The sequence below is a fragment of the Zootoca vivipara genome, chromosome 2, assembly GCF_965207765.1.
Source record: "Zootoca vivipara chromosome 2, rZooViv2.hap1.1, whole genome shotgun sequence".
NCBI classification, from domain to species: Eukaryota; Metazoa; Chordata; class Lepidosauria; order Squamata; family Lacertidae; genus Zootoca; species Zootoca vivipara.
The window spans coordinates 63,668,353-63,691,592 of record NC_142584.1 but is presented as its reverse complement, the minus strand read 5'-3'; the positions used below and the strand labels follow the sequence as shown (position 1 = coordinate 63,691,592).

At 42.9% G+C, this 23,240-nt stretch overlaps 2 protein-coding genes across 5 annotated transcripts; one reads left to right on the top strand and one right to left on the bottom strand.

Annotated features, from left to right (window-relative positions):
• Positions 1-235: 235 nt before the first annotated feature.
• On the bottom strand, positions 236-8,700 carry THG1L (tRNA-histidine guanylyltransferase 1 like). 4 transcript variants are annotated; one of them, XM_035105760.3, is made up of 6 exons: positions 8,567-8,700; positions 5,383-5,559; positions 3,449-3,618; positions 2,550-2,638; positions 1,957-2,064; positions 236-1,558 (listed from the first exon to the last, which is right to left on the bottom strand). In XM_035105760.3, exons 2-6 carry the CDS (start codon positions 5,502-5,504, stop codon positions 1,397-1,399), a joined length of 651 nt encoding a protein of 216 aa, XP_034961651.1. In that variant the 5' UTR covers positions 5,505-5,559; positions 8,567-8,700; the 3' UTR covers positions 236-1,396. The 4 variants fall into 4 exon arrangements, with proteins under 4 accessions (XP_034961651.1, XP_088518166.1, XP_034961652.1 ...); XM_088662040.1 differs by having other exon boundaries at positions 3,449-3,523; positions 8,567-8,693; XM_035105761.3 differs by lacking the exon at positions 8,567-8,700 and adding an exon at positions 6,932-8,156 and having other exon boundaries at positions 3,449-3,523.
• Positions 8,237-22,989, top strand: SOX30 (SRY-box transcription factor 30). The gene is made up of 5 exons (XM_035105758.2): positions 8,237-9,284; positions 14,697-14,936; positions 17,001-17,237; positions 19,042-19,534; positions 21,357-22,989. The coding sequence occupies exons 1-5, from the start codon at positions 8,288-8,290 to the stop codon at positions 21,736-21,738; spliced, it is 2,349 nt and encodes a 782-aa protein (XP_034961649.1). The 5' UTR covers positions 8,237-8,287; the 3' UTR covers positions 21,739-22,989.
• The last annotated feature ends 251 nt before the right edge of the window (positions 22,990-23,240 follow it).

Sequence of the window (23,240 nt, the reverse complement as noted above, 5' to 3'; positions counted from 1 at the left end):
AGCGCCGACATGGGACAGGGCTTCGGAGACCTTCTCTGAAGCCCCATCTCATGCGGGAGGTGCGCGGCGAGGCGGCAGGGAGGGAGAAGCGCTCCTCCCCCCCGCCGCCTCGGCACGCAGCGCCGGCATGAGACGGGGCTTCGGAGACCTCCGAAGCTCCGTCCCATGCCGGCACTGCACAGAGCAGCGTTCTAGCGCCCGTTTTTAAACGGGCTGAATTCCACTAGTTATTCCATAAATCAATGCAAAAATTTATTATGAACATTACAGCAATAATTTAAACACATATTGCTTGGAAGGTTGTTTTTCTTAATGTTTAACCTAACTATAGCAATGAAGATGTCCACCATTTTAGATAAATTGGTTGGTTATTGTTATTTCTTTTTCAAAGAGGCTTTAAGGGACCTTGTCTTCTTTAAAAGAAAGATAGTGCAGGAAAGGCAGAGAGTGAGGAATGGAATGACATTAACAAAATATTCCACATAGAACCCTTTTGTCATTATTTCCCAGCATGTATCATTCCAGTCTCTGCATAGTCAGAGAAAGTATCACATACACCCCATCGCCCCACCCTGGAACAGGTCTTATTACTTCACTGGTCCGGCACAAAGAATGCAGAAGCACAACACAAACTTTTTTGAAGAGTAAAGAACTTTCAGTAAGTTGATTGCCACAATCCTCAACAGCAGGAATTGGATAGTTTCCCAGGCAGAAGAAAATTGAGAGCATGACCTACAAACATATCCTGTTGTGATGCCCCCCCCCCCTATTCAATAAGTTTATTATTCTAGTTTGGTCACCCGAGACCTTCTCTAATAATCAGTAAAGCAGCAAGCAGAGAGTCCAAACAATAAATGTATGATTACGGAGGGAAATTATGTTTCCATAGCTTTCAAAAAAGCCATAACTAGTTTACACTTGAGAGAAGACTTCCTAATTAGTTTCAGCCATTTGCTAGGGTATTTTATTTATCACTCATATAATCCAGAGACATTAGCAACTAGGATAATTTGTAACTTGGCTCCCTGATGATAGAACTTAATTTGAAGCAGGAGTTTAAATGTTTTCAGTTTTAAATGGGCAGCTCAAAATCTCATGGGACTTGTACCAGTAGAGTGCCTTTGAGGGCAATAGCCTAAATTAAAGGCATTCCTTTTCAAATAAAAAGTTTGTCAACCTGACAATGATATTATTGTAAGGCACCTCATAATTTTGATGGGAAAACATACACATCTATGAAGCTATGAAAATGAATACAAGCATTTCATGGCTTCTTAAGTGCACCACACAAGTTTACTGAAATATCCATTCTGGGCCAGTCACCTATCCGTCTCCCACGGTCCTTGCAGGAGTAAACTGTACAGAGTATTTCACACCAACATCCAGATGGCAAAGGTCAGCTATCATCAGCTAGGATTTCAGGATACTGGTCCCAAAACTGATCCCCAATGATATCACAGTGCAAAGCAACTACTGTAGTCCTTGGCCGGGTCACTTCAACTTCCTTCTCTTCCGTTTCCTCTGGAATTTTAATTTTCTTTTTAATGGCTTGATTTACCTATAAAAACAGGTGACAGATTAATGTAGAATCTCAGAATTGAAGTAGGCTAGAAGATAATTCCAGTTTCATTTCTCTTTTAACTATAATATGAGACAACTCCCAAATTAGAATCATCACTAGTAAAGTTCTGGTCTTTCAGTGGCAGATGTGCTCCCACTGAACCTCCACTACTTAAAATTTGAGGAGTGAAGTTACCAGAGGAATTATCCTTTTCACTGAAAGACCAGAACATTTCTAGGCTTAAGTCTTAAACAGTGGTAATGTTATAAAAGCAGACACACCTGGAAAAACAGCACACAATGACTGTCAAAAACCACTTACCTCCCGTTAATTATTTTGTATAATAGTTTGTAAAATGCATTACACACAAATAGGTAAGTGTCAAAATATATTACCTTTTGCCACAGTAGAACAGTTCCTTTTCTATACAACAATGATTCATTATTGTAGTTAATGCTGAATTGAGAAAATAAAATCTCATTCTTGTCACTTGCAACTGTTCCCTAAGGTTAAAGAGAAAATATTTTTTCTTATAAAAACACCACCACACAGGCAAAAGAAAACACTGACAATTTCACATTTCACATGCAGCAATGGGGTCTCCTCTCCATCTAGATCTGAGTACTGTATTTGGAGACAGGATGGAGTACACACAACCCACCAGTCCCCTTTTCTGCTTGCATTTAGACAAACAGTTAATCCTTATTTGTTCTACCTGGCTTTAAAACTTTGACAAGTGTTATATTCATACTAATATGGAGATAAGATAAAGCTATTGGATATAGTTTTTAAAAATCTAACTTATTCTCTCTCTCTCTCTCTCTCTCTCTCTCTCCCACCCACCCACACACACACACACACACACACACACCCTTGCACTATGATAACTGTGTCACTTACAAACCCCAGTTGGCATCCAATTCTCATTAAAACCTCAAGCATGAGTGAACATACAACTTAGCATAATCTTGAAAGAAGACTTTCATACCAGTAGTCGCTTTTGGGCTTGTACAGGTGTCAAGCCACCTCTCTGCACAAGAGTCCAAAATACTGTATTGTAGAGATTATTTATGTGGCCTGCAGGAATGAAATAACAAACATCAGACTACATTGGGAAGCACATTGAACACGCTTACCTCCACAGCAGTAGTTACTGAAGGACTTGTATACTATTATATGAATATGGTACAGTAAAAATAGCAGTACTGTATGTCTTTTTATCTAAGTCCAGTATTTTGGTTCAGTATTTATCAGTGTTTTATATATCATTATCCTACCAACAGTTTCTGTGACATGTTTTTAAAATAGATAAACTTTCCTGCTATGCAGGTTTTTTTTGTCACATCAAACATGAGGGTTTCTGTAGAGCATCCAGCCAATCTAAAACTAGTGCTATCCATTTCATGGAAACACTACTCAGTCAGGTAGCCAGATAATTGGTGGGGGTAGGCGGGGTGGAAGAAAACATGCAAGTAAATTGCTTTGTTCAGTGAAGGGAGAACAACAACAATATGGGTTGCTGTGATTGTCCATCTTATTTGTTGTACCTTTTACATTCATTGACTAGACTACTGAAGGTAGCAGCAGGGTTCACGTCTTACTACACAATTGAATATAATACGGTTTGCATTTCTCATGGTGTCGTAGTTGGGATGCAGGGGGGAAAGGCATGAAAGCAATGCCTCTCCCATCATGGCCTAAAATTGGATCCTCTGCAAGGTTTTAACTTTTTCCATATGTGTAAGAACTAAAGTCTTGGAATATCCCAGCTGAAGGATAACTCTCTGTAACTACAGGCAATACTGACCAACAATCATAAGCCCATGCAAACAAACAAACACAAAAACCTGGTGGTTGAGGTTTCTCATGTGTGTAAGAGATGCTTACAATCAGCTTGTCGCCAACTAAGATAGTCCTTTAAATTCTGGTCACTAGGATACAACACAACACGGCCATCAAATCCTGGTGGATACAAAAGAGGCTGGTCCTTAAAGTAATCTTTCCAATAGAAAACGTAGCTGGAGGCAAACTGGGAGACCACATGAGTCATGAACTTACTTGTAAACAGAAAATAAAAAGGAAGTGAAAGTTAATAACAGCAGTACTACAACACTGACAAATAGACACTTGAGTACTCTGTAATGCAAAAATGCATCTGACTCAATGGCCCTGTTCATGCATCATCAAAAGCCATGGCCAATACCTTTCCATGATCATGCCCAAGAGGGCACCTTCTTTCTTCCCTGCTTGTGCACAAAGGAAACAAATCACAATCCTTGGCTAAGCATTACACCCAACCCATGGATCACGGCTTCTTCTCTTCTGACAAACCATAACCGGTAAGCCAAGAATAAATCTTGGCTATACTGTACTTCAGTTTGCTTGGGAATAAAAGAAATCTTTATCCCTGGTTCAGATACAAAACCTAAAACACAGAAATCGTGGTTTGATTCCTCCCAGCACTAGCAGGAAGAGTGAAACAGACTAAAAAGGCACATTTACAGTAAACCATTAATGGCTGAATGTTTCAGTTTCCCAGATCTGTATGATTCACTCCTACATTTCCAAGTCCAGGAGGTTGAGAGCATCACATGCATATGAAAACTGGCTAACAGAAAATGAAGATTCTATGAATTTGGTCATTTGCAGGCTGAACTATCATACAAAATAGTGCTCATATAGTTCAGTCAACTCTCAGGACTGGATGGCTGATTGCGTCAATGAGATCACTACATACAATCAGTGGCGTAGTAATGCATAGCTGCCAAGTTATCCCTTTTTTACAGGGATTTTCCCTTATGCTGAATAGGCTTCCTCGCGAGAAAAGGGAAAACTTGGCAGCTATGGTAATGGGAGGGTGGGGGCGTGCCGCCCTGGGCAGCAGGCTGGGCGGGGGACAGCGGGCTGGACAGGAGGCATACGGCGTGGCGCCGTGGCAAATCCAGCGAGCAAGCCGCGGAGTGAGGCAGTCTCACTTGCATCGCCGCCATCGAGGAGAAGCCCCAATGCAAGTGGGCTTGTTCACCGGGTTTGCCGCGTCGCATGCCTCCTGTGCGCACATGCGCCGTGATGCGTGTGTTGTGCATCATGACGCATGTGTCATGACACGCGACGGACACCCCCCCCCCCCCCGGCGGGTGCCTTTGGGTTTGCCGCCCCGGGTGGCCAGGCGGCTAGCTACGCAGCTACATACAATGAAAGCCGCAGTATACTGTCATTCTTAAAGCATTTCATATGCTAATAACAGCAGCTAATGACCACCTACTCAGCCAAATGGAAATACTATACCAATGAAAATGTGCAAATTGAAGCTTATCTGTATACATTCCTTGTTACTTGCTTTCCTACCTTGTGAACTGAATTCCCCACCAAAACCCCTTCCACCTCCCAATTTGGTTGCATTTCTTTGTTTTCTGCAATTATTACTACATGAACATGAAAGGAGGCCATTACCAAATCTATGAAAAGCAACACATGTTGCATGCATACAACAGTTGTCAATTTTTTATATTATTTCAGACGAAAATGAATTTTAAGCAAAAGAAATAGTACACCCCTTGCCTTTACACAGCACCCATTAAAAAGCTGCCAAATTCTACCAAATCAGAATTGTTATGAGTTATTGTCTGCATAGCCAGACACAAGAACTGAGCATAGTAGGGCTTAAAAGAGCAAAGTTACTAATACTTTAATCAATATAATATTCTAACTATATGATAAAATGTAAACAAACTGGTTATATTTAAAACATGTTATATGAAGAATAGATATGCAAATATTGGGTTGGGATGGGAGGAGAAAGAAGTTCTAAAACCAGTTACCTTGCTCTTCTCTTAAACCAGTTGCTTTTCTTTTTGAAAACAAAGCTATATTCATCACTTTGTCCATAGGCAATGACAATATCCTCTAATTCTTGCATTACTGTCTGTGCAGACTTGTTCATCAAGTGAAGAGCGCGATCATCATTAGGCTTCTTAAAACCATGTTGCTCGGCAAAACTTCAGAAAGGGAAAAATACAAAGAAACTAAATTTGTCAAAGTTATTAAAGTGGTTATCAGTATGTTTTTATTTTTTATTTTTGGACTGGATCCCATATGCATGTTATTGTGTTTTAGTGTTGCAATACTAATTTATAATTTATTAAAAACAGCAGATTTTTGTAACTTCTTCACATTTGTGCCAAATGCAAGGTAAAACTACTTCCACAGAGGCACTACTAAGATTCCTAGCTGTAACTCATATAGCTCAGTGTCTTTTTAAGCAGGATGAAAACCTCCCATTCCTCCTTTCTTTATTCAGAAGGAGCAGGACAATTACAGCTTTTCAAATATTATGACAATACTGATTGTTATCTGGTCTACCAATAGGGGATGGCTGGAATGACCCGTATAGATTGCAAAGGTAACAGGTCAACAGCTGTATCTTGCGTCAATACTGCTAGCGGGTCAGAATTTGACAAATGCTGTGACTCTTGATTGCGTATTGGGCTTAGAATAATGGAAGCCTCCAATTCCGGCATCGAGGCATATGAGGACGCTGGAAGTAATCATAATGGCTCAATATGTTAAGTGAGAGTTTTGTGAGTTACAGGATGTGAAACAGACAGGTGGATGCAGTAAGGGAGGGGTGGCCTATGGAACTCCCTGCATATTGTATTCTTTCCAGCACCTGCTGAACACATTCTTTTTCAGAGGAGCCTACCTAGATGTTTAGGAAGATTGCATGAATTTTGTCTTAGCCTATTCTAATGCAGTTTTAACTTCCTCACCAATATGGGTGGGGTATAAATAATAATAATTATTATTATTAGTGTTTTAAATTATGGTTGTAAACTTTTTAGTGCTTCCTTTTAGTGCTTTTTTTGTAAAGTGCTCTGATGGTTTTCCCCTACAATCAAGTGGTGTATACTTCAAAAAATTTATCCACCACTTGATTGTAGAGAGTAAAAAAACGTGCTTAAGAGGAAGGCATGTTTGGCAAACCCTCAACGTGATCAACTCCCGCAGGGAAACTTACGTCCTCCCTGTGGAAGGACGTGTGGATCCAGAATTTTTATGAAATAAATAGATGCGCACACTCCCAACGGAGAAATCCTCCCAAACAAAAGCTTCCCACGGTGGTCTTCAGATAATGGCGTGGCCGTCTTGACTAGGGAGCCGTGTCCCAAGGATGCTGCCCCGCCCGCAATCCGCCTCTGGGTGGAGCCCTCCCCATACCCATGGGCAGCTGCTACCCTGAAATCCCGACCACAGGTTCCCTATCCTTGAACTATGGTCATAACCTCTCCACCCCTCCCTCCTCCCGCCACCATTGGCTGAGCCGTCGCCAGCGGCAACCAAGCTGCCGCCAATAGCTGAAGCGGGTCTTACCGGTGGAAGCCGCGGCCGTCCAACCGGACCACGACCCAGCAGTTGGGCAAGCACGTGGCCTCCTCTTCAAAACCCCGCACGTATTCGAACTTGCTCTTCGCCATGCTGACGCGGCCGCAGCTCAGCCGCGCGCGCAGACCGACGGAGGCGGCGGCAGCAGCAGGAAGAACGCCACCAAACCTAGGCAGCGCTAGCGCCAGCATCAGCGGAAGCTGCGTTGCGCGATCCCGGAAGACTGGCGCGCGCACACACAAACATTCCCCCGGCCTCCGCTCTAGCTGCCAGTCTCTATGACGCCGCAAGGTCTTTCGGGATTGCAGCTCCCTAACCGCATTAGTCGCCTCTCAGTGTCGGGCGCAAAAAGCCTCGCAGCAGAGGCGACGGGATAAATGCAGAGCGAACCGAGGCTGAAAGCCACGCCCTCCAGTCTCGATGCCGCCCATCCTGGATGTGCGTAGGCTGCTGTAGGTCATTTAATGGGGGCGGGGGAGGAAAAGAGGCCCTCGCGCCGTGTGTGTTATGTGCGCACGCGCGCCTGCCTTTTCTCAACCCGGTGTCGCGGGACTACAATTCCCATCATCCCTGGCCACTGGCCAAGCCTGCCGGGGCTGATAGGAGTTGCAGTCCCGCGACGCCGGGTTGAAGAAAGGTGGGCGGCGATTTTGACAGTGTTGTTTCGGGTCTCTATTAATCCAGTTCCCTCTGCGCAGTGCCGGTTGAACGCACATCCTCCCTTCCCACGTCAGGTGCAACAGGCGTCGCACTTCTTTTAAGTTTTATCCTAGCCGTGGTCGTCTCCATCCTCCCGTCCCAACCCCGACGCTGGGTTTGAAAAGAAGGAAGCCTGTAGGGGGGAAATGAGCTGGTGCTTGTAAAGGAAGGAGGCGACGCGCTGAGAGTGCACGGGCTGAGGGAAGCGTGCCTCGCGCGGCAGCTGTTGGCGAAAGGGAACGTTGGGGGCGAGGGAGCCGGCGAAGGGCGCGCGCGGCGCCGCCTCCGCCAAACGAAGCCCTTTCAAAAAAGCGGGAAAGGCGCGTGCGTTCGTCCCGGGGTCTCCATGGCGACCTCATTGTTACGCGGCCCCCAGGGTCGCCCTGGCGACACCAGGGAGGGGAAAGTGTGGGAGGCACGTGGAGCCAGCCCCGTGGCTGTTGCCATTTTCCGCCGCTGGCCCGAGGCGGCGCGAGGCTCCTGCGAGCCGGAGGGCGGGGTCCGAGCGCGGCGCGCGTGCCCCTCGCGGGAGGGGGAGCCGAGAACGTTTGCGAACCAACCGCAGGAAACAAACGGGCGGTCACAGAGGGCGGAGGCTGAGCTCACAATCCCGCAACAATCCCTCTCCCCGGGGCGGGCTGCGGCATGGAAGAAGGGGCGCAGGGGGAAACCCCCCGAGAGCAGCACCGCCTCCTGCACCCCGCGCCTTGGCAGGGCGCTCCCCGGATGGACCACCTTCTCCTGCACCCTCTTTCGGGGCAGGGGGCCAGGGACCCGCACCTCCTGCTCTTCTCCCCCAAACAGGTTTCGCAGCACCCCCTGCTGCACCCCCTGCCGCCCTCCAAGCTAAATGCCTTGCGCAGGGAGCAGAGACCTCCACTGCCTGGGGAAGGGCTTGCCTATAAAGAGCAGCAGCAGCAGCACCTGTTGGAAGACCAGCCTTGCCTTCCCAGGCAGCTATCCCAGCCTGGCCTTGGGTTGGAACCTGGGGTTTGCGAGAAGCTGGAAGAGGCGGTGGCGGAGGGAAATGGTCAGCAGAAGGTGCTGCAAGTGAAAGCGGAAGAGCGGGAGCAAGAGAACCAACTGCTTCCGACTGGCGGCAGCAACAAGAAAAAGAGAGGGGAGCACAGGGCGGCTGCCAGCCGTCGAGGAGGGAAGGAGGAGGGAAGCTGCGGCGCGAAAGGAGGGGGGGAAGTCAAAGTGGGGAAAGGAGAAGAGCCGGAGGAGATCAAGAAAGAGGTGAAGGTGGAAGAGAATTGTGATGCCAAAGCCTTGGAGTCTGGAAAAGAAGGGGCCATCAAAACGGAACTGGTGGAGCCTCGCGAGGAAGCTTGCAAGGGGAGGGAAGAGGTGGCATCCAAGCCTCGCCCCTCCTCCAACGGCCCAGCCCATGTCAACAAAGATGCTGACTTGTCTCAGCCTCTGGGGACTCAGCATCCTCAAGAACTGAAGATTCCTGTCACGCTCCATACTGTCCCTCCTGGGGCTAGAATCCAGTTTCAGGGGCCACCTTCATCTGAGCTCATAAGAGTGACTAAAGTGCCAGTGGCACAAGTACCCCTTAAAATGCAGTCCTTGCTGGAGCCTTCAGTGAAAATAGAAACAAAAGATGTGCCTCTCACAGTGCTACCCTCAGATGCAGGTAGTAGATAGGTATAATAGAATTTGCCAAGTTGCCCTTTAGTTGCTATTTATGTACAAGTAAACACTGGGATAGAACTGTTCATACACATTAATCTGCACCACTATTATTCCAAACTTTTTTTAAAAATATAAAGGGCCAGAAAGAAGATAGGGCTTCCCTCAAGTTCATGCAGTTAACAGCTCCCTGTATACTTTACTGGCTGTCGCAACCACCAAAGATTATGAGGATGGTCAATTATGCAAAGTCCCATCTACAACTTTTTAATATTTGCAGGAGCTTTCTATTGCAGAAGTGTACTACTGCTCTCTTTAATACATTGTAACCAGGGCACAGAGAGTAACTGTGACCCTCAGAGGAAACAACAAAGTGCTGCTTTCATGTGTAGCACATTAAAGATGTAACATTTTTTGTGCCATCAGCATTCATAGACCAGTATCCACTTCATCGCCAGTTTATGCCACAATAAATCTGTTAGACCTTGTTCTGACCCTCTTCCAAGGAGCCCAGGGCACTGTATAAACATCCACCTTTATCTTCACTACAATACTGAAGTAGGCTTGGGTGAAACTTACCCATAAAGCATTATTGAGCCTTTGGGCACATTAGGTATTTTTAAGGAGTATTCTGGGCACCAACACCTCTACAGTAGTTGCTTCCTCCCCTCCTCCCCGTAGTCAGAAAGAAAGCACACACAGATTGTTTGGTTTTTCAAAAGGTTTGGTAAAAGTCAAATCCAGTTGAATTAAAATGGATCCACTTGAATTTGCATGATTTTATGTGGGGTTCCACACAAAAAAACCACCAAAAACAACAACCCCACCTTATCGTGCTACACAACACAGTACAAAAAAGAAAAACAGATCTGATGCTTTCAGGTATCAAAAACATTGATCAAAGGCATGGCTACTCTTGATCTTTACACAGACTAAAAAAACACCCCCAATAAATTACAGAATATGTCTGCAGACACAGGTGACTATGATTTTATTATGGTTTTATTTATTATGATCTGTGCCTAAGATCAGTGTCTTTGTGTCATGGCAGCTCTGGAAAGTACCAGATCCATGGTTCAGTCAATTGACGTGATATATGATGGGATACTGGTTCTGGGAAACACCTGTGAAAAATTCTGCAATTCCAAGGGGATCTGATTTACTGGCTCGCAAGGTGTACAGGCACATGTGTGCAACTCTCTCCTGATTACCATGGCACCTGTTTCCCCTGGTTGATCCATTTTCTTCAGTCTCCCAGATAACTCCACTTTCCCTCCTATGCTATTTACTTTCTTCCCTTCACATTCTGTTAGCAGTTCAGGAGCTGATCTGAGTCTTGAAAAGCACATCAAGCTGAAAGAGCAATGCCTTCCTTACTTCTTTCATTTTTCAGAGCCCTGAAATTCAGACAGAGAAGAAAGAAGAAGTGGGAAAGAGTGCCATCCTTTAAACTTCTTCCTTCAGCTCTATGTTCTTTTCAAGGAGGATGGAAGTAACAAGCCTTGTGCCAACTCAATGAAGGGACAGTGAGCAATGTAGAACTTGGAGGCATTGCTCCTAAAAAACTGTGATTTGTAGCCAAGATTACCAATTATGAATTGTAGCAAAACAAACCTTGATAGCTGGCTTGGGTGTTACTCTAAGCCAGATTTCATTGTTTGTTTCTGCTTAGTGCCAGTGAGTAGGAGGCAAACATGCTCAAAGTAAATTTTTATTTAATAAATTTCAATACTGCCCTTCAAGAATAAAGTTTTCTCATCAGCCTCAAGGGCTGCCCCACATAGAATGCATGACAATATTCCAGTCTGGTGAAATTACCAACCTTAGTGAAATTATAGGTAATGGGAATACTTTTGAAATACTAGGGTTCAGAATAAGCACTTGAGTGACTTTCCAAACAGACACAAAGGTTGAGCAATTTCAGGCTTGCCAAGTTTAGATCTCACAAAAAAGCTTGCTGTGTGATCTTGTGCATGTCTGCATTACGTTTGGGTGAGATTTACTCCCCCAAGTATAAGGGTGCATAGGATTGCAGCACCAGACAACTTTAATTTAGGTCTCACCATTTCTAAGCTGTATCCCTTGAGTTCTGACCACAGAAACATATGTAGTGGATATGTAATTTTTTCATAGATTAATAGAAGTTATTGATATGCATTCCAATCCTTAATATTTGTACTTTGAAATAATTCAGGAAGCTTAGAGTCAGATGTATGAGTAAAGTTTAGTACCTTAGTGCCTAAGAAAAATATTCTGCTTTTAGTACATATCTGTTTAAGCACAGATAAAATGACTCAGGAACAGCTATTGGTTGAAGTGGTGCTCCTCCTGAATGGTTGATGTATGCCTGGATGGACACACACACCCCTTTCCTAGTGGGATGTACCCTAGATTCAAATCAAACACTTCAAGCATGTAATCATAAACTGTTTAATCTAGCTAGGGCTTTTCCTTCCAGCTCTGTGCTGCTGGTGTCAATGCCTGTATTGAGACTGGAGCAGGGAGAAAACAAATTCCACACAATGTGTCTGATTGATGTCTGCTGCAGTGGCAGCAGAACTATTAGGGAACTGCTCAGTATAGGGTTGAGCCAGGACATTTTGCCCCCTTCTGCCTGGTGATGCTCAAAACTTTTTCTCCTGCTTCCCAACTCCATGCTTTACAGCACCCTTTCCCAACTTGATGCCTTTCAGACATTTTGGACTACAACACATAGTCAAGATTTGGGGGGAGGGGGCAAGAACCAACGTGATTCATCAGTTAGTTGAGTATTTATATTGTTTTACTTGATTGGGGGGCAGCTGCCCCCCCCACTTGGCTATGCCCATGCACCTGGCTAATGGAAGAGATGATGGGAACTGGTAGTCCAAAATATATGGAACACACCATATTGGCAAAGTCTGCCCTACAGAGTGAGACATTGTTGTTGTTGCTGCTGCTGCTGCTGCTGCTGATAGTATGTGCCCTAGTCTCTCCCCCCTGGTTGTTGAATCCCTGTCCCAGTATGGGTCTGTGTGTATGTGCATGTGCTCTTTGCAGGTATTCTGCTGATGAAATTGTGTGGGTGCCGTCTTGTATGTCTTCTCCTTCCTATTTATTTTATTATTTATTTATGTAGCATAAAGGTGGCATATTTTTTTTTAAAAAAATCAAAAACAACAACCCAATAACCCCACCCCCTACTCAACGTGTGATGTGCTCATAAATGAGTGGTGTGAGCATAAAGGGATTTGAACTACTTCCTAGAAGAATGCTTGTGGACAGGCAGTAGCAAGGTCATTACTGACTGTGCCACTGGGGTTGATGGACTGGGGGCACTGTAGTGTCATCTTGTGTGTGGTGGTGGTGGGGGTGTCTGCTAGATGGATGTCCCATTCATTGACTCCCTGTGTGTCAGATGGCAGTCTCTGATTGCTGGGTATTGCCACAGACAATGAGGTTTTTCCTGTTCCCCTGTGTTCCCCCCACTCTTCCCTAAGCATGTTTTATATACCACTGAACACCACCCCAATCTCTGAGTGGTGTGAGATTGAGGGGTTCCAGGCACTTACCCAGGGTTTGTTTTCCTCAGAATGAGGGACAAGTGGAGACCATGGTGTCTTTAGGATATATGGTTTATTCACATATATACAACCTGAGCCTGCGATGGAGGTGCTCACAGCATCTTCTCCCATAGCCAAAACCTTGGATTCCAGCACAAATCAGACATGGCTGTGTGTGTCTCAGCCTAGCACTTACACACCTCCCTTGATTTTGTCTTTCTAACTACCAGACAGCTGAGGGAGGGAGGGAGGCCCACTCATTTCTGTCCTGGCACAGAGCCACTTCCTTTGTTACCTTAATGACCCATACTTGCGGGGCCATTATCAAGAAACGTGTCTGGCTTGTTGGATCCAGGAATTTGGAGGGACTCAGACATACAGTCTACTGCTCCCTCTCTGCAAAATCACAACAAATGCAGTGGCTGTTTCGGCAGATTATATATATATATATATATATATATATATATATATATATATATATATATATATATGTATGGAGCACAAAGACACTATTTCTAGTGTTAGTGTTCTTGACAGTATGCAATACCTTCCTACACTCAAAAATGAAGGGGATTTTGTTAATAAATCAATAAATATTTGTTTTTAAAGTAAGCAAATAAAATCATAGCCCTGCCTGGTCCTGAGGACTCTTCTCCAAGCCTAATTTTCTCCAGCTCTACTTTACACTTTTCTTGAACTGGCTGAAATGTGTCCTTGAAATCTGATAATGCCTCTAGTTTGTCTAGTTGATGGAAGGGGTGAGTGAGAGTGTGTAAAACTAGCCTAGCGGACAAAGATAAAATTTACATTCATTGTTCCACCCACTTTTGTCTTTGGCGCTACCTACCACTGACACATCGGACGCAGGTGGCGCTGTGGTCTAAGCCACAGAGCCTAGGGCTTGCCAATCAGAAAGTTGGCTGTTCAAATCCCTGTGACGGGGTGAGCTCCTGTTGTTCGGTCCCAGCTCCTGCCCACGTAGCAGTTCGAAAGCACGTCAAAGTGCAAGTAGATAAATAGGGACCGCTCCGGCGGGAAAGTAAACAGCATTTCTGTGCACTGCTCTGGTTTGCCAGAAGCGGCTTGGTCATGCTGGCCACATGACCCGGAAGCTGTCTTCGGACAAACGCTGGCTTCCTCGGCCTATAGAGCGAGATGAGTGTGCAATCCCAGAGTCGTCCGCGACTGGACCTAATGGTCAGGGGTACCTTTACCTTTACCTTTTACCACTCACATGGCCCTTGGAAGGGAATGTGGCTCTGTCTGAAGAAAGTTGCCCACTCCAGTTTAAATAGTCTGGAGCTCAGATCAAGGATCTCCAGGACCTTTTATAGTTAGGCTCAAAGAAGGTCATGCTAGCCTAGTGGAGTTCTTAACATATTTTTTTGAACTGCTGTCTTGGTGCCATATCACAAATCACTTGTGAAGCTCCCCTCACTTTCAAGCACAGTTTGTCATGTGGTTTGAGAGAGTTGCTGTTACTCCTTTACTGCTGTGATTTTGGAAATGTGTTTATAGCAGTTGAATTCTATTTTTATGGAGGCTTAAAAAAAGTTCCATTATATTACAGTATCACATTCAAAATATAGCATATGCACTGCCATTCTCTATTATTGTATTTCTTTTGGTATATTTCTGTTGGTCCCCTTGAGAGGACATGATCCAGAAAGGTGTCTTATAAAAATTTAAGGAAAATAAGCCAAAAGCTCATATGAGCTTAGGACAATGGTTTCATGGTTATTTGGAGCTTGGCCTTTATTTCTATAGTCTGCACTAAAGTAATGAGCCCAGAATCATTAGCAAACTCATTATTTTTAACTACAAACTTTGTATGGTACTTATACTGCCTATCCATCCATGTTTCTTTCCTGTAGGGATACCAGACACTCCATTTAGCAAAGACAGAGATGGCCATGTCAAGCGTCCTATGAATGCATTTATGGTGTGGGCAAGAATTCACCGGCCAGCCTTAGCCAAAGCTAACCCCGCTGCAAATAATGCGGAGATAAGCGTTCAGCTTGGATTGGAGTGGAACAAACTCACAGAAGAGCAAAAGAAACCTTATTATGATGAAGCTCAGAAGATTAAGGAAAAGCACAGAGAAGAATTCCCTGGTATAGAACAGTTTTGTTTTCTTTACATGTTTCTCAACATCTGATGGTCTTGATGCAGTGCTTTGTGTTATCCAGAAATAGGTACGACTGGGGAAAGGTAGGGTTCAAGGACGATAGTTGGAAGGAAATACAGATTAAAAAACCACCACGCAGGAACCACAAGGCAGTCTTCTTTAAAGCTTTTGTCACCACCACCCCTTCTATTCCCATAGTCCAGTGATTTCTTTTCAGGCTCTGACAGTTTAAAAACCAGTTCAGAAGAGGGAGCTGCTTAAAGGAGTTGTACTCTATAAGTTCATGGATGCATGGATGCTGCACATGTGCATTTTTACAGCATCTGCCATTGACATTATTTAAGTATTTAAAAGTGAGCACAATAGCAGATTTATTATAGCAAATGCTACTGGGCCAAGTTCAAGGTGTTGCCATTAGTATATAAAGCCCTTAACAGCATGGGACCAGTTTACCTGCAAGATCACATATGCTCAATTGACAGCTTCCATCAGCGGAACTGGCACTGTTACAGGTGCCACATAATACTTGTTCTGCAGTTATAAGAAATTGATCTTTTGATCGAGACACTGGAACTCTCTGCTTATTAACACCAGGCAGGTGCTTTCACTGTACTCTTTTTGGTGCCCTTTGAAAACATTTTTGTTAGGTAAGCCTATCCAGGCATGTAGAATGTTGACATGTTTCAATCTGATTATTAACTTATTATTGATTTTAATAATTTTTGGATGTTTTGTATGAATGTTTTAAACGGCTTTTAACAGATTTTTTTTATTCTTTGTTGTAAACCACTTTGATGTTTTATTATAGTCAAGTCCTATATAAATCTTGGGAAATGAATATAATAAAATAAAAATTAAGACCCAGCACGTTTTGAGCATCTAGCTTCACCAGAGAAAATTCTGCAAAATGAATACTGGCATAAGAGTTAATATCTAAGGATTGATATCTAATATTGATAGGCCAGAATGAAACATCAACAGTACTCTAGTCAACACCATCATGTGATACAGCAGGGTTGCATAGCATAAAACTGGCTGGGACAAAGGATAGCTTACTTATATGTGACATCCAAAGACATTTCAATCATAACATGGTCATATATATTGGTGCACCATATGCCACTAGCATTGAGTAGTAAAAGGCTTTTTTATGATGGCAGGTAGGATATATTCAGGATTGCAGCAATAAGTCTTGAATGTGGGCATTTTGCCCATCTGATGTTCTCTGAAATTCATTAACAGAGTAAGTATGGGGAAAATAAAATATACACAATGCCCAAAGATCTAATTTTACATAAATGAAAAGATACAAATAAAAAAGCAAAGGCAAAATATAGTATGTAACTTGGACCCAAAGAAGAGTATACAGGTATACTCCAAAGTAAATCTCAGTGTGTTCATTGGTGCTTCATCCATGTCAGTGAGTATTGGATTGCAGCTTCAATAATGCAGAAATTATTTGATGTAATAAAATGAGAATTTAATTAGGCACCAATATTTTTCAGTATCAGGGTAGTAATAACTTCTTAGACACAGCACAGTTGGCTACTTTTCCTGAATGAAAATTTATGCAAGAAGAGTGGGAAGGAGGAATAGGGGCTGGGACACTGATGGGGCTAGTATCCATGGAGAAAAAAGAAGGGTGCTACATGTCTTATGTTTTCTGAGGGCCTACAAGCCATCCTAAACACCCTCTTTTCTTAGAGACTTTTTATATTGTGACAGAGTCTTCATATTTATACACCTTTATCCTAGCTTTCCAAATCTGTATATTCCAGCGTATAAGACGACTGGGCGTATAAGACGACCCCCAACTTTTCCAGTTAAAATATAGAGTTTGGGATATACTTGCCGTATTAATAAGACGACCTGGCGTATAAGACAACCCCCGACTTTTGAGAAGATTTTCCTTGGTTAAAAAGTAGTCTTATACGCAGGAATATACAGTACCAAAATAGCTTTCACCATTGCTTCCTTAATTATATTAATCAGTTTTGAAATAAAATAACCCATTATATTTCAGTGAGCCTACTCTTTTATATTCCCACAGGTTGGGTTTACCAACCACGACCTGGCAAAAGGAAGCGGTTCCCCTTGACAGTCTCCACAGTATTCTCTGGCACTACTCAGAATATCATTGCTACCAGCCCAATGACAGCCTCCACTGTCTTTACTGGGACATCTCAGAATATTATTACTACAAATCCAACTACCATTTACCCTTTCCGATCTCCCACCTACTCTGTGGTCATACCCAGCGTACAGAACAGCATTGGACACCCAGTCTGTGAGTTCATTCCAATAGTTTATGTGAGTTCATTATATGATAGGAACTACAAAAATCCAATGTCTGTATTCTTGTTGAGAGTATGATTATGAAGGATTATGTAGGAATATTTGATGATAAGATGTTGTAGCCTTATTCATTCATTTCCAAATTAGATTAGTGAAGTACAGAATGTTTTGTTTATATGTTTGTTTGTTTATTTGTTTTTATCATTCTCAAAGCAAAGTTGGGTCGTTATTCTTACTAGCAAAACGTATGTTACGTCTGATGAGAGAAGCAAAAGCATTTCAGTTCTCTTCTGCCTCACTACTCTCCACCGTCTCATATATCATTGACTTAATGAAGAGTAAGACAGGCTCACTTTTCTAAATCTAGTCCTGTCCCAGGTTCCCCCAAAATGAACCTGGCTTGAAAGTCTCGAGGAAGGGATAAGGAACCTTCATCACCACTATCACACTGAAGGGCTTTCAGGTTCTGTTTCTCCTTCCCTCCTGAGCCCACGTCCTAGTTTTCAAAGGCTGCCTTAGAAATATATTGCCCCTCCCCAACACTCTGAAGTTGACTTCAGGAGGGAAAGAAGAAGGATTCTATCCCATTGCGTGGACAGGCGGAGTCCCCCAACCCCCCCGGCGACCCGCTGAGCGGAATAAAGTCGCATAACAACGTGCTACGGGATTCAAATTGGTCACAACTTTATTAAGATTCAGATGGCTCAGGCATTGGGCGTTATCCTTCCCAGTCCCCAGCCGGGGCTCTGGGAGGCTTTGGACTGGCTCTGGAGAACATATGTTCAAGCAGAGAGAGCCCGCTCCCTGTTCACCGCCGCTGGAAGGGGGAAGTGATGACGCCTACTGGCATGGTCAAGGCTCCCCCACAATACCCCACTCTTGTTGCGGCAAAGGGGGTGAGGTCTCCGCCTCACGCCCCTCCTTCTAGGAAAATCGCCAAAGAATTCCGCCCAAGGTCTGACACCGCCAAAGTTGTGATGTATTGCTACGGGAAAGGCGAAACCTGCCAATGCAGGAAAATTCCTTTCCAACCCTTCAACAGCGGCCTTGACGTAGTAGCGCCAGTGAACCTGTAGAGAAAAGGTTAACCTGCAAAAGAACATGAATCCCATTCCCTATGCTCAGTTATGCCAGTGTCTGGAATGAGAACCAGATTTTTCTCCCTTTCAGCTGTATCACATATTGCAACTGTTTCTTTTGTTGTTGTTTTTTAGAACTCCACGGGAACTATTAAAAACCAAGCTAATCCCTGTCTGCACAGCCCTGTTTGGAGGTCTTTTCCTCGGTCCCATGAGACACTGTTAGGGGAGAAAATGTTGGGGACTTGATTTTATATAAAATATTTGGTTTTATGCTGATAGGGAATTGAGAGACTTGCCAAAAAGTGCCTGGAAAGTCTTTGCCTTACATGTTGAATGATAGCACACTGCATACTGGGCATCATCGTGAGGGAAACTTGTAGGAGATTTATAAAGAAAAGACATTTAAAAAAGATTAACAATCTAAATATTGAATGTCTTTTTTAATGTTGCTGATTCATGAAATTGCATCCTTAGATGTCTTTGGGTATGAAACTGCAGTAGGTTATGCTAGAGTTGCCATATTTAAAAAAGTGAAGATTCGGACATATGGCAACCCTACGTTATGCTATATTAAAGAAAAGTTTAAAAAAAGATGAGGGATGATCCAGTGCTACGGTATTACATGGATCATTCTACAATCACATAGTACAATATTTATAACATAGTGTTAATGGGACCTTCTCACTTACGGCTGATACTTTCTCTTCTCCAAAGGTGAAGCCCCTTCTACTATCCAGCTGCCAGGTCCTTCTGCTCAGCATCCAGGCCCTATTACGCTGTTCCAGCCAAATGTAGGAAGCACAGCGCCACTGGCTGCCTCATCGGCAAATCTGCCGATTCGTCCAGTGCTTCAATCTCAGCGTTTTGCTGCACCTTCACCAACAGAAGCTCACCGTGTATCATCAGGAACAAATTGCTCTATAAAGAGACCAACCCAGATTTCTATCGAAAGTGCAAGCAGGAACCCAAATAATACAAGCACCACACATTCCAGATACAGTGTCTCAAATAGTCAACCCCCTAAGGAGTACTCAGGTGTTTCTTCTTGTTCTAGAAATGGACCCATTCCTCAAGCTCCTCCCATCCCCCATCCACACGTTTATCAACCTCCTCCCATCGGTCATCCAGCCACCCTGTTCGGAGCTCCTCCTCGATTTTCATTTCATCATCCTTACTTTTTACCTGGGCCCCATTATTTCCCATCAAGGTAATGCAGCTATTTATTTGTGTTCTGAAGTAAAGATGCATATGTAGTCAGACAATCACGGAAGGATTTGCAGTCTTCTACAAGGAAAAGATTGACAAGAGCCTGTGTGAATTTCCATGTACAGTCATACCTTGGAAGTCAAACAGAATCCATTCCAGAAGTCCATTCAACTTCCAAAATGTTCAGAAACCAAAGTGCGGCTTCTGATTGGCTGCAGGAGCTTCTGATTGGCTGCAGGAAGCCAGGGAAGCCCCATCGGACGTTCAGCTTCCCAAAGTAGTTTGCAAACTGGAACAGTCACTTCCGGGTTTGCGACGTTCAGGAGCCAAAAAGTTCGAGAACTAAGCCGATTTCCAAGATATGACTGTATAATCTTCCTTTCTGTCCACCCTTTCCCTCTTTCTTCACACATTTATCCTATTCATTTCATTCCACTGAAACATTTCTCATCATACTTTGCAGTGACCAAAGGGCTTCTTGATAAGGATTTCTTTTTCGTTCTTGCTTTTTAAATTTGATCTGTGACCTTGACATGGTGGTTTAAACTTTTCTCCCCAGTCACTTTCCTCCTTTGAAAGGAGAACCTCTCATTCTGGTTCTCTTGACTCGTCATCTCCAGATGACCTGTTTAAAGAGCATTCAGCCTGATATGTTTGTGGGGAAATTAGACAATGTTGCATCAAACAAGTGTTATCGCAGAAGCTCCAGTCCCTTTTCACGTCACTTTCCTTATCACAAAAGGCCATCATGTTCTGCAACAGTTGGTATTCACCCATGTTTTTATCAGCTTAGAAGACCTTGCTCAATGAGCCACAGTCTAAAAGCTAAGCTGATTGTTATGAAGAAGGGGGCTTTTTTAGTGGTGGCATGGATATCTGTAATGGTCTTAGTTACAGGTAGGTAGCCGTGTTGGTCTGAGTCGAAGCAAAATAAAAAAAATCCTTCAGTAGCACCTTAAAGACCAACTAAGTTTATATTTTGGTATGAGCTTTCGTGTGCATGCACACTTCTTCGTATCTGAAGAAGTGTGCATGCACACGAAAGCTCATACCAAAATATAAACTTAGTTGGTCTTTAAGGTGCTACTGAAGGAATTTTTTTATTTTGTAATGGTCTTATTGAGGTGGTTTATCAATCCTGCTGCTTGCTAGTATATCTCTTGTTTGTTTGTTTGTTTGTTTGTTTGTTTGTTTGTTTCAAAATGCTTCTAGTTAAACTGAGTATTTTGCAGAGATGTTTATTTCAATGTAGTCTTCAGTTTTACTTCACTTTTATACCAATGGTTTGTTTGCTATTTTATGTTATGGAGTGTGGTATAGGTCAAAAGTTGGAATCATTCCTTACAAAAAACAACAACCAAACAACCAAACAGGTATGCATTAAGAGTTATGGGATGTATGTGGCTACATGGTCCTGCCCCTGGTTGGTGAACTGGACCAGATGACCTTCTGGACCAGAAAAGGGGAACATATGGTCTTCCAGGTTCTGTTGGGCTCCAACTCCCATCATGTGTAACCACTGGCCATGTTGGTTCAGACTGATGGGAATTGGAGTCCAAAAATAGCTAGAGGGGTACAAGTTCCCCACCCTGTTCTCGTTGTCTCTTCTAAATCAGTTATTCTGTATAATGTACCATGGGCAGACATCTTGGCTTTATGAAACATGGCCACATTATTGTATTCTATTTGCAATTGTGTCCCATGACTGAGGGAATCCCTTTATTAGGGTAACTGGTTTCCAGATTTGAATACAAACAAGCTATAATATATCATTCAGTTTTATGGTAAAAGCCTTGACGTAACTCATCTTTGTCTTGCTGCAGCACATGTCCATACAGTCGCCCACCGTTTGGCTACGGAAACTTCCCCAGCTCCATGCCTGAATGTCTTGGCTTTTATGAAGACCAGTATCAAAAACACGAGGCAATGTTTTCTGCTCTGAACAGAGACTATCCTTTTAGAGAGTATCCTGATGAGCATACGCATAGCGAAGACTCCCGTAGCTGCGAGAGCTTGGAAGGGACATCCTATTACAGCAGCCACAGTCAGACTGAAGAAGAATACTTAAACCCTATGCCACAGCTGGACATTGGGGCCCTTGAGAATGTTTTTACTGCAACCCCATCCACACCCTCTAGTGTACAGCAAGTCAATGTGACTGATAGTGATGATGAGGAAGAAGGAAAGGTGTTAAGAGATTTGTAATTTTAAAAACCCAAATGATAGTATCCAGCATAATTTTTTAAAACATGAAATAAAACATGTTGGTCATATAACACTATTTTAGTGAGTGTGGTCAAGAAGACATAATTGATCCAAGTTTTAAAATTGTTATGATACATTGGAGGTTTTTCAGGGCACTGTACTATCGCAGGAGTTGTACCTTAATACACCTGATTTCATATGCTTTACCTTGTCAGGGCAGGTCTTAAGACTGAGCTGTTTGTATTATATGTTTGTGCACCACCTTTCTGTCAAACAGTGGGTAGCACTTCCAGAACCTGACTGATGCACTTTATTGATACTGCACTGACCCAGCAGTTATCTGCCTGCACCATGCATTCAGTTTTACATGCATGCAAAGAAGAGGTGTGACTCATTCATGGAGTCAGGACATAATGCCATCTGTTTTATGTCGATGCAATGCCAGAAGCAGCAGATACATTCACCAGGCTTTTCTAGACTTGCCCGTCTAATCCTACATGGTAATGGGATCACTCGCTTATGAGGGGCAGACTTTCCTTTCCTAACTCAAAACTTTTGTTATTTTTGTTCCTAGATGACATAGTGGGATTTTCATTCTAATCTACAAATTTATGGAGCAAGTGAAATTCTGTTTATTTTCAGGATTTTAAAATTGCTATCTTTTTAAAGCACTTGTTTCAGATTTAATCCATATATAGATATATATATGCTGAAAATTGTTACATAGTAATCTGGAATTCTACAGCCCCTCTTATGGCTTTAACTTCCTCCTCCATAAGAGGATTTCATATTTAAAGCCCACATAAATGGGACTGCTGAATGTTTCCAAGAACAAATGGTGAATCTAGCTGTGTGTTGTATACAAGTGGGCTATGATTCTATACCAAAGTATAATTAACAGTAATATCTCAGGCATACATTTTAAATGTATCTTTTGAAAAATAGATGTAACCGAAGGTAATGTTGCTAAATGTTCATGTTAGAAAACTACATTTAATTCTATTTTGATATTTTTCTTTGTTTTGGGGGTGGGGTTGATAGTACATTTGTTCCATTTTTGTTACATTAAAATAAAATCACATGAACTGTATGTTGTTAGCTCTATATATTGTGATGAACTATGAATTAAGAATGTCATGATCCTATTGTGTCCATGTAATAATAAGTGAAAACACAGTAGCTACTTTAATGCCTCTTCAGGGATATTTGTTATAAAAGAAAAGATGGGCTGCTTCAAAAGTTTATACAGTCTATACCTGTATGGGTGATTTTATTATAAATTTTAAAAATTCATTTTTAGAATGCTAGCAGTGCGGACAGTACACAACCTTATGATAATATATTTCAAGGTAGCAGTCATAACTGAAACAGAAAAAACTAAAAGGAACAAAGAAGTTTATATACTTCACTGGTAATTTTCACTGACGATCGTTGGCAGTGTCTCATCAAAATTGTGTACAGTTTGTCCTTTCAATATCTTTATGGTTTATGATTTTCTCTAT

Bases quoted from the DNA above. Each gene is read 5' to 3' on its own strand.
- SOX30 (XM_035105758.2), top strand. From the start codon at position 8,288: ATGGAAGAAGGGGCGCAGGGGGAAACCCCCCGAGAGCAGCACCGCCTC. The intron at 17,238-19,041 runs GTGAGTTCATTC...TCTTCTCCAAAG, and splicing joins CAGCATTGGACACCCAGTCT to GTGAAGCCCCTTCTACTATC. The intron at 19,535-21,356 runs GTAATGCAGCTA...GTCTTGCTGCAG, and splicing joins CCCCATTATTTCCCATCAAG to CACATGTCCATACAGTCGCC.
- THG1L (XM_035105759.3), bottom strand. From the start codon at position 7,134: ATGCTGGCGCTAGCGCTGCCTAGGTTTGGTGGCGTTCTTCCTGCTGCT. The intron at 5,560-6,931 runs GTAAGACCCGCT...CCCTTTCTGAAG, and splicing joins GACGGCCGCGGCTTCCACCG to TTTTGCCGAGCAACATGGTT. The intron at 1,559-1,956 runs GTAATATATTTT...CTGTTTTTATAG, and splicing joins CTGTTCTACTGTGGCAAAAG to GTAAATCAAGCCATTAAAAA.